A 9739-nucleotide genomic window follows, 5' to 3' on the forward strand; every position below is an offset into this window, starting at 1 on the left:
AAAAGTAAAATATATTTAAAATATATTTAATTCTGTCCAGTGTGTTAAAAAGCTTTTGGTTGTGTACTTTTGTACTTTTAACTTTTGATTCATTTTTAACCCAACCCCTATTTCCCATGAGAGACTTTGCCTTTTACCACCCTACAAATACAACGTGTTCTTAATGACTCATGTCTTTTTCGTGCTTTTGCATTAGTGTCACATTATGACTGTAGAACAGTCACTGGTGTCACACAGACCGTTCGTTTGCAGACCGTCGTCTGCATGTTGTAGCTGTTTACTGTCACCAGGGGGCAGTGTCACAAACAACAGATCTGTGAAATCACAGGATACCTGGCAATGCAACCTATGCACAGCCCCATCCGTGATCCATGAGCTAGGTGCTCTTTTGTTGTTGTTGTTGTTGTTGTTGTTGTTGTTGTTGTTGTTCGTTTGTTTTTATTGCATACTCTCCCACGTAGGGTCTGTGTAGGCAAATGCCTATGTAAAAGAATGCTAACACATGGGCTTTACCTAGTTAAGTAAGGCATATACTGACCAACTTTTGGTTTAAAAAAATAGTATTTTACACAAAAGTACAGCTGTGTCCTAGTTCAGCTTCAGTTGGAATCTCTTCAAGACATTATGTAAACATTTTAAGCATAAAATCCTTCCTTTACGTTCTTCTAACATTTTTAAATATTTTTTAAAAGGTTTTACACGGTCTTCAAAAAAAAAAAGGAATTCACAATTAAGTGGCTTTAAAGTTACTCAGTTACATCAATTCATCAATTTTCTATCCATTTGCGGCGTCTAGAGCAGAGGGGGGCAATTAATTTTCCCAAAGGGCCACATGAGAAACTGGGACTGTTTAGAGGGAAGCACCAATAAGCTGAAGTCAATTATATTAATTTTACCTCTTTATCACATTGGTGAGGGACCTCTACAACACACCCAGTTTCTCATGTGAACCCCTTGGGAAATGTAACTGCCCACTGGCCCCATGGTCTAGAACCAATCCTAATTGATAGAGGGTGAAAGGGGGGGTACACTCTGGATATGATGCTAGTCTATGACAGAGCAACCACAGGGAGAGGCATGAACATCCAAACTCCACACAGTAACATGCTGGTTGATCAGAAGGTTTAAATCCCAAAACGAGCTGAGCTGAGTTCAATTTGCATTAAACTCAGTTTATTTATATATATTTTCTCAGTAAGAAAATAATGTGTAAATTTTCTAGAAAAAATGAAAGGTAATAATGTTATTTTTTATTACTCATATCGCCCTCGTATGAATTAAAAATCTAATCACACACTTTTTGAAATTAAAGAAACAAAATAAACTTTGATAAATATACCTAAAGTGTTAAAAGTAATGCTCATTAGGTAGCAAAATCACTCTAAGCTTCATTAGCCTATTGCACTATTGCAACAACAGTGTTTGAGACCTAAATATATCAGTGGAGAAATATAAGGCAAATATAAACTACTAAAGTCAAATGGATACATGTGTGAATGTACTGAGCAAAATGGATGACTGTATGTGACTTATATGACTGTATATCAACAAAAAAGAACATAAATATCCCTCGAAGGCCTACTGTTCACAGACTCACAGTCACCCTTCCGGATGTTATTAGGTAAGTGAGACAAAAATAGTTTTGACATGTCCTTTGCAGTGACCAAGCCCCTCTCCACTTGGTTCTGTCAATCAAAACTCAAAACAAGATGGCAGGCTGTGGGAGCTGGGTCTTCTTTTTAACAGGCAAGTTCACTCATAAAATGATTTAGCTTCATCAAAGAATAACTTTCGCTGACCTTCCTCAACGTTAATTATCAACTCTGTGTTATTTAGTAAAAACACTCGCCCTTGATATCAGCTTTTAAGGACTGTGCGTAGGATTCTAGCCTCAGGATATGTGTGTTGTCATTTTTTAATGTCAGATTTAAGGTTTTGTTTGCCTTTTTTGACCCTTCTTATAAACTGTTTGGTGTGTGTGTGTTTTACACTTCCACACAGTGTGTTCTGCCAGTTTGTTTGAGGCCAGTTCTGACATCAAAGTTACCATTCCTGTGGGGAAGTTTTTTACACATGAACTGTTTAGAGAGACTTTCCAGAACGACTTTGAACCTTTGGGCAAAGTCTACGGTGAGATAGAATGATCTAAATTCAGTTAAAAGGATAAGACATCCACATGTGTTAACGCTGTTTTTCTCTGCTCTTTTTGTGTTTTGCAAATCAGGCATATTGTACAACGACCCCATAATTTTTAAGTGCAACAAACAGAATTTCCCAGACCTCCCAGAGTGGTTGCGCTTCACCCAAAGGAACCCCTATGACAATGGCTTCTTGTATGGCACACCAATGTCTCCAGGAAAAAGTATAATCGAGGTGTGAAATCATCATTTACACCAATATTGGCACAATATTCTAGCATGCTGCACATCTAACATTCACCTCTGGCCTTACTTTTGCACATTCTTCTGTCGCGATGGTAGGCCAAACAAAGATAACATTCCAGCGCAGCTACAGTGGAGACAAATATGAAAAATATGCGGCTATCAAAAACAGCTGTCAGGATTTGTTGTCAAATCCCCAGAGACAAAAGCCTTGGGCCTCTTCTCTTCAGCTGCTATTTTGAACCAACATTAAAAATTCAGGAAGTAAGCTGTCTTTGAAGAAGAAGAGATACAAATGTCAGAAGTGACACTTTAGGCTCAACCAAACAGAATTTATTTCAGTTAGAAAACATGCTAAATTTTTGGTGTAAACACAGAACACAGCTGTATTCTGATTCAAAACTTTTCCCATTGTAACAAACTACACGCCATTTTTTAGGTGCATTCATTTTTTTGCTTTTGTTTAAACAGTTCATCCTGTTTTTGTGTTTTTTTGCTTTTCTTTTTACAGAATAGTGAACATAAAGTATTAAGCAGCTATTCAGCAGAAAATGTAAGATATTAAACTAATCTTCGCCGCTTTATTTTCTTTATTTTCGTTTTAGTGTAAGTTTTAAATTATTAATATATCTCTAAATATATAATAACGAACTGGTTTTGAAACAGATACTTTTTGTTACTTTAAGCAAAAGCGTTTTTCATACACTAATGAGCAGACAGCAGCTAAAGGCACTCTGGGAAATTGACAGCAAATGGAAAAGCGGACATTTAAGTTTTGCAAAAAGTGCTCTTGGAATGCATATGAACTGTCATAATCTTAATAATATTACATTTCATTCTGACAGATTTATGCCACCAACCAGCGGAGCTATGACACAGTCAGACACCTTCTCATAATCAAAGTCGTTCCAGGTATTTGCGATGAATCCGTCCCATTACGTTTAAGTCCCAAAATAATAGTTATAATGAATGAGGGTGTATCAAATGTCGAAACTCGCCGGTGTATTTACAGAGAAGATTCTGCCCTATCAAGTCGAAGTCTTCATCAAGCTGAGAGAGATTGAAAAAGTGCTGCCCTCTACTGTTCAGGATGAGATAAAGCAGGATTTGCAGAAGCTGTGGGACACAGAGATCTTGGAAATGATCAACATCACCAACGCCCTCGACCGTGGTGGCAGAGTTCCACTCCCTCTTGCAGGGCACTTTGAAGGGTAAACTGACATCTGTACATTCTTATACATACTGGGTTTATTTAAAATTATGTTTTTTTAGTACTACTACTTAAGTTTGTATTTTATTAGCACCGTGTTTGCTGCTGTAACAGAACTTGCTTTGGAAAAAAAAAATGCATATTTAGTCAAATTTGATTTGTGACAGTGTGTATGTGAAGGTAGGGTCAGAAGAGTATTTCTCCAAATGTCTCCTGAGGGTGCTGACACCGGAGAACAAAAAGTTGTGCAAGGAAGAGGCCAAAATCAAAGTCCCTGGAGAATGCCACTTCTGCATAAATCCCAGCAACTGTATCACCTGGTGCAAGACGGAGCTGGTGAGGCCAGAAAAGATGCACGCCCAAGAAGGAACATATATATATAAATATATATGATTAAAGCTTCAATCGATTATTTCATTTTGTCTCATTAACTACTAAGCAGAAGCAAACAGCGTAAAGCTGTTTATCTCATCTGCTGCTCTGTGCTTCATTTTAACGCTCTTCCTCCTCCTGCAGTTTGATTTGACAAAGATGAAGCCGAAGCCACCTGCTCCCACGATGGGTTCAGGGATTTTGGAGGCTGGAGAGGACTTCAAACCTCTGGAGTCTCCTCCAAACAGAGACTATTTCCCAGACTACATCGTGACAGTGATTGTGCCCCTGATCCTCGCCATCATCCTGTTTCTGCTGCTGGCTTACGTCATGTTTGGCAGAAGGGAAGGAATGTATGTATCTAATTTTAAATCTAATCTCTGAATAAATATGTAAAGGCTTTGCTCTTCCCTCTACTGGGATTTTATGTAGTCATCCAAGTGGGATAAATTCCACCAAGGATGGGAATCTGTTTATACTTTTGATTGATCCTATATTAAACGGATATTTTACTCTTTTTCTATAGTGGCAAAAGGAATGCAAGAACAAACCAGTAAGTACTTTGTTTATAACAGATTTTGAAACCTGATTGTTGTCTTTCAATTTAAAACATGATCTGATGGTTAACTTTTTAGTACCAGTCAGCTAAGACAGCATTATAAGTGATATTTCACAGAATGAATCTGAAATATAGTGCAGCAAAAATATTTCCAAGCTTGCAGAAAAAAAAATCTGTATGCGATGTGTGCTTCAGAATTCAGCTGTACCACCACTACACCATCCATGAGAACACTGACGAGCTGAGGACCATGGCTGGAAACAGAGGCGTGCCTCCACCCCTCTCCACACTGCCCATGTTTAACAGCCGGACTGGAGACAGGGCCTCCCCGCTGCAGTCTGACAGCATCCCACTCATCATGGCCCAACAGTAAGCACCACACCCATTCATTCCTATCAGTTATGTGCACTGAGCTGCCAGTCTATTAGGTACACAATAATAACCTAATGTAACACCACTCTAATGTTGCTCTGATGATGCACTGGGTTGTTCTGATCAGGGATGCTTCTCCTGTCATTTTCCAAATAGTATCGCAGGGTGGAAATTTGACAGCACTTTTCTGTTTTCTCAATTCTTTCAATTTTGTAAACACCACTTGTTGAAACGCATCCCCAATCCTGCTGTGTCTCTTTCAAAATTCAAATTCAAATTTTTATTTGTCACATACACAGTCATACACAGTACGATATGCAGTGAAATGCTCAGACAACTGCTCGTGACCTAAAGAAAAAAGAAAAGGCTATGAATAAGATAGGAAATAAATATGAAAATAAAAGGGTAAATTTAACCAGGAAGGAATAAAATAAAATATAAAAATTAAGTTAAGAATGAGATAACTGTACAACACAAATTAGAATGAGGGGTAAATTTAACTGGGAAAGAATAAGATAAAATATATAAATTAAAGTTGAAAATAAAATAACTGTACAACAAAATACACAGTCATGTGTAAGTTCTTTGCTAGATTTCCAAAAAGATCACTTTAAATATTTACAAAAACATCCTCCTCCTCAGAAGCAATACATACTGTATATATATTAGGGGTGCAACGATACTCGTATCGATATTGAACCGTTTGATACAGTGCTTTCGGTTCGGTACGCATATGTATCGAACAATACAAAATTTTTAATTTATTTTATCAACTTTCCTTCTGCCAATGTCAATATGTGACATATTGAAATCGCATTTGAATTTGCGCTTGTTTTTTGCTTTCACTTTGCAAACTGTGCGCAAACTGTGTATAGAGAGCGACGTCACTGATTGGCGAGTGATGATAATTTGCGCACCAATTCCCCTGACATCGTCTTATCAATCGTTAGCTTACTATGCAAACATGACAAGTGAAATCTCCCGCAGCAAGCTTAAACATGTGAGAGGTTGATCGCGCAGAGAATCGCTGAGCGTTATGTGAGTGCGTGTGTAAAAGCAGCAGGATATATATTTTAGTTCTGCTGAGCCAAATAAGACAGGTCAGGGTGAAGAAGTGACAGCCAAAGAAAAGCTTACCACAAAACAGAAAAGTTATGACAAATCAGACTATAAGGCAAAAAGAAAGTGCAGCTTTATGGTTTCATGGACAAAAGAATTTCTGTGGCTGCAGTATGACGAGCTAAATAACCAGGGGTGCACATAAGTGGTCCGCAGGTGCGCATTCGCTGTCAAAATAAAAAACGCGCACAAGATAAGAAGTTGCAACGCTTGTTTGCGTACATAAGATTTTCAGGAGGAGGACAGACATTTGTTTAGAACTCTTAAAGATGTCGAAGAAGCTCCTTTAAGCAATTACTTTGGTGTTCCTCCAAAGAAATGTCAGAAGGAGTCCGAACCACAAAAGAAGCGCGTATTCTCGGAAAAGTGGTTGTAGGAGGTGAGCTGGCTTCAAACAAATGATGAACGCACAGAGATGTGGTGCAGAATGTGCCGTGAAAATTTAATAAATGACATTTATTTTGTATCGAAAAAATATCGAACCGTGACACCAAAGTATCGAACTGAACCGAACCGTGAATTTTGTGTATCGTTGCACCCCTAGTATATATATATATATATGAGGGGTGACTCAAGTCTTTTGCACAGTATTGTAAAACAAATGAAGCTTATAATAAGTTACATCAAAAGTCATTCTTGTGTCCATGAATCAACACCATTTCAATAGAAATTGTAACCAAACAGCCGTCACAAATTACCAAATGAAAATCGACATACTCAAATATGTTTGTATGACCAGCAGTTTACAATCTGAAGGATTTTGTTTATTAGAGTATAGCATATAAAGAATAAGTACTAACATCTCATCACACCTGCCATCTGCTGTTGGTGAAGTTAGTGTCACTATTACTGCTGTGTTGCATGAGTTACTCTCCAACAGTTGTAATAAATCATAATAAATAAAGTAGTTTTTAATTGTATTTATTTTCTTACTCTCTTGGTAGAGATCCATACAGTGACACACTGCCCAGGTAAGGCCATTCACAGGATTCTCCTCCGCATTGATTCTGCTCGGTGTTGCTGATTATTCTAAGAATATTTTTTTTGTGTGTGTTTACAGGAAGTGAGAGCAGCGATGGATAAGATATAGCACATGGAGTATTATTAATAACATCTCTGAGACACAGTTTGTGGATTATATTTGCATTTGGATATTATAATTTCTTCCTGTTTGGGTTCCATTAAAGTAAATGAATAGTATACTAATAGCTCAGATGTTGTGTATATCAAGTTAATTATTATCACACGTTGTGAACTAATACATGGGTCATTTTATAAACACTGAAGCATGTTTTGTGGATTAAATATTTCTTTGGTTCATATGTTCTGTGAAAATATTTTGTTTATATTTATTAATTTCTTAAAAGGTATGTGATGGGAGACAAATTCTACAGCCTGTGTGATGTGTGTAGCATATTGATTTACTAGTTGGACAAACTTTGGAAGAAATCCATTTGATTTGATTAACCCAGGCTGCTAATAACGTATATTATATGAACGATTCCAGCAAAAAATCATGTTCTTACTCTGGCATGTTCTATGACTGACCTGCAAAACGCTCAATATCCATTCTTTATATTCATCTTATGCTTATTTAGTGGTATTACAATAATAAATAAGAAGGGACAGCTTCAGTTTAGATACGCTTTTAAACACAGGTTGTACATGCAGTAGATGTCAGGCAGAAGTAGGGTTTGAAAGTTGGAGTTCAGCACCTGCAGCACGCATGTTCTGCTTTATGAGCTCAAAGTAGAAATGCTTTGTTTACACTTTGCTTTAGAGAATCAGCAGCTGCAGCATTAAGGGAGCTCGAAAGGATAAAGATGAGCTCAAATGTATGTTTAATTTGGATCTGTGTGTATGCTGTATATACAAAAGAAAAACAGGATATTTTTTTATTCTTATTTCTTACTATAGTTTTGTATACACTCACTGGACATTTTATTAGTTACACCTTCATAGTACTGGTTTGGTGTCCCTTTTGCCTTCAGAACTGCCTCAGTTCTTAATGGCATAGGTTCAACAAGGTGCTGGAAATATTCCTCAGAGATTTGGATCCATGTTAACATGATAGCATCACACAGTTGCTGCAGATTTGTTGGCTTTACTTCCAGGATGTGAATCTCTACATCCCAAAGGTGCTCTCTTGGATTATGGTCAGGTAACTGTGGTGGCCGTTTGAGTACCAATGAAGTCATGTTCAAGAAATCAGTTTGAGGAGATCAGAGCAACTGTGACATGGTGTGTGATATCCTGCTGGAAGACACTGGGGTCACAACGGGATCAGCATGGTCACCAACAATACTCAGATGGGCTCTGGCATCTAAACAGTGATTAGTTGGAAATGGAGCTCATTCCAGGCAGTATGTTTCCACTCTTCTACTGACCTATTCTGGTGATTCCATTTTAATTGTAGCTTCACTTTCCTGTTCTTACCTGACAAGATCGGCACCTGGTGTGGTCTTCTGCTGCTGTAGCCCATCTGCCTCAAGGTTCAACATATTTCTTGTTCAAAGATGCTCTTTGAACATGATTGTAACAAATATTTGAGCTATTGTTGCCTTCCTATCAGCAAAAAGCAGTCCAGCCATTCACCACTTTCTCTTTTTTAAACATTCTCTGTAAACCCTGGGAAAGCTGGGAAAATCCCAGCATATAAGCAGCTTCTGAAATGCTCAGACCAGCCAGTCTGGCACCAACAACCATGCCACGTTCAAAGTCACTGAAATAGCCTTTCTTACCTAATCTGCTTGAGTTGAAGGGCATTTATTTCACCATGTCCTAAATGCGGTGAGTTTCTGTCATGTAAATGGGTGATTAGATATTTGTGTTAATGAGCAGTTGAACCCTAACAAAGTGGCCGTGAGCAGACAGATACATGTGGGTTGTCGCTGCTATGCAAGTAAGCTGTGATGTTCTGATTCACATCATGATTTTGTTTGTTTTCTTTCTTTCGTTTGCTTCTTATCCTGACCGGCTTTACACGAGTGATGTTGTTTTTATCTATAAATATCTGTTTTCTAAGTCACCTCATCATCCTCATCATCATCCCCTCATCACATTCGGTGAGTTGGGCTGTGACAGTATGAACCACTAATCAGTTTTGCCAGTAAATTGTCTAGTGACAAAGCAAACTATGAAGGGGAGATCAGTTCAACAGTTTACAGATCATTCATCACTTATGGCTGGATCAAAACGAGGTTCACCCTCTTCTTAAAGGGTTGCAGCTTTTATCTGGTTTTGCAGGATGAAAGCCTTATGAAGCCTGCAAATAATAGCAGCTTTGCAGTGCACTGCAGCAGTAATTGTCATTCCAGTTTGCTTCTGTGCTTTGCCTGCAGGAAGCAGCCGTTATTGCATTAGACATCCAGAAGGAGTCGCTGGTGGTGTATCTTCATTTGGTATGGGCGTTTTCTCTTCTGGGTCAAGCATTCATTTCTGCAAAGTTAGCTCCTTGTTTTTCAGTGTGACAAGGAAACAACTACGGCTGCTTCACCGATAATCCTGTTACAGTAAATTCAAACTGCATTTTGCAGTATTTTAGGTTTGGTTTCTTAAGAAATTTAGCTAAGGAGCCAATAACTTTTTTAGGCACAAAAAAAGGCTAGAATTTGGTAAATTGGCCTTGTTTTCACTGCTGCTTAACAAAAAGTAGTCAGTGCAACTGTTGTGGAACAGTTGATTTCTAAACACATGGACAAAATTGCTTCTGTATCTCTCGGCCAG

The 9739-nt window shown here is 38.1% G+C and overlaps 1 protein-coding gene across 2 annotated transcripts; it reads left to right on the forward strand.

Moving 5' to 3' along the window:
• Positions 1-1668: 1668 nt before the first annotated feature.
• Positions 1669-7333, forward strand: sgca (sarcoglycan, alpha). 2 transcript variants are annotated; one of them, XM_006790931.3, is made up of 11 exons: positions 1669-1746; positions 2002-2130; positions 2225-2373; positions 3227-3293; positions 3394-3592; positions 3759-3927; positions 4108-4316; positions 4490-4516; positions 4718-4891; positions 6958-6984; positions 7074-7333. In XM_006790931.3, the coding sequence occupies exons 1-11, from the start codon at positions 1710-1712 to the stop codon at positions 7078-7080; spliced, it is 1194 nt and encodes a 397-aa protein (XP_006790994.3). In that variant the 5' UTR covers positions 1669-1709; the 3' UTR covers positions 7081-7333. The 2 variants fall into 2 exon arrangements, with proteins under 2 accessions (XP_006790994.3, XP_087700911.1); XM_087844785.1 differs by lacking the exon at positions 7074-7333 and having other exon boundaries at positions 6958-6988.
• Positions 7334-9739: the final 2406 nt, after the last annotated feature.

Source organism: Neolamprologus brichardi, chromosome 8 (assembly GCF_056152115.1).
Source record: "Neolamprologus brichardi isolate AB-2024 chromosome 8, ASM5615211v1, whole genome shotgun sequence".
Classification (NCBI taxonomy): domain Eukaryota; kingdom Metazoa; phylum Chordata; class Actinopteri; order Cichliformes; family Cichlidae; genus Neolamprologus; species Neolamprologus brichardi.

What these genes read in the sequence shown, in the direction of transcription:
- sgca (XM_006790931.3), top strand. Translation starts at nt 1,710, where the DNA reads ATGGCAGGCTGTGGGAGCTGGGTCTTCTTTTTAACAG. An exon ending in CATAATCAAAGTCGTTCCAG is followed by an intron (nt 3,294 to 3,393) that starts GTATTTGCGATG and finishes GTGTATTTACAG; the next exon opens with AGAAGATTCTGCCCTATCAA. An exon ending in TTTGGCAGAAGGGAAGGAAT is followed by an intron (nt 4,317 to 4,489) that starts GTATGTATCTAA and finishes CTTTTTCTATAG; the next exon opens with TGGCAAAAGGAATGCAAGAA.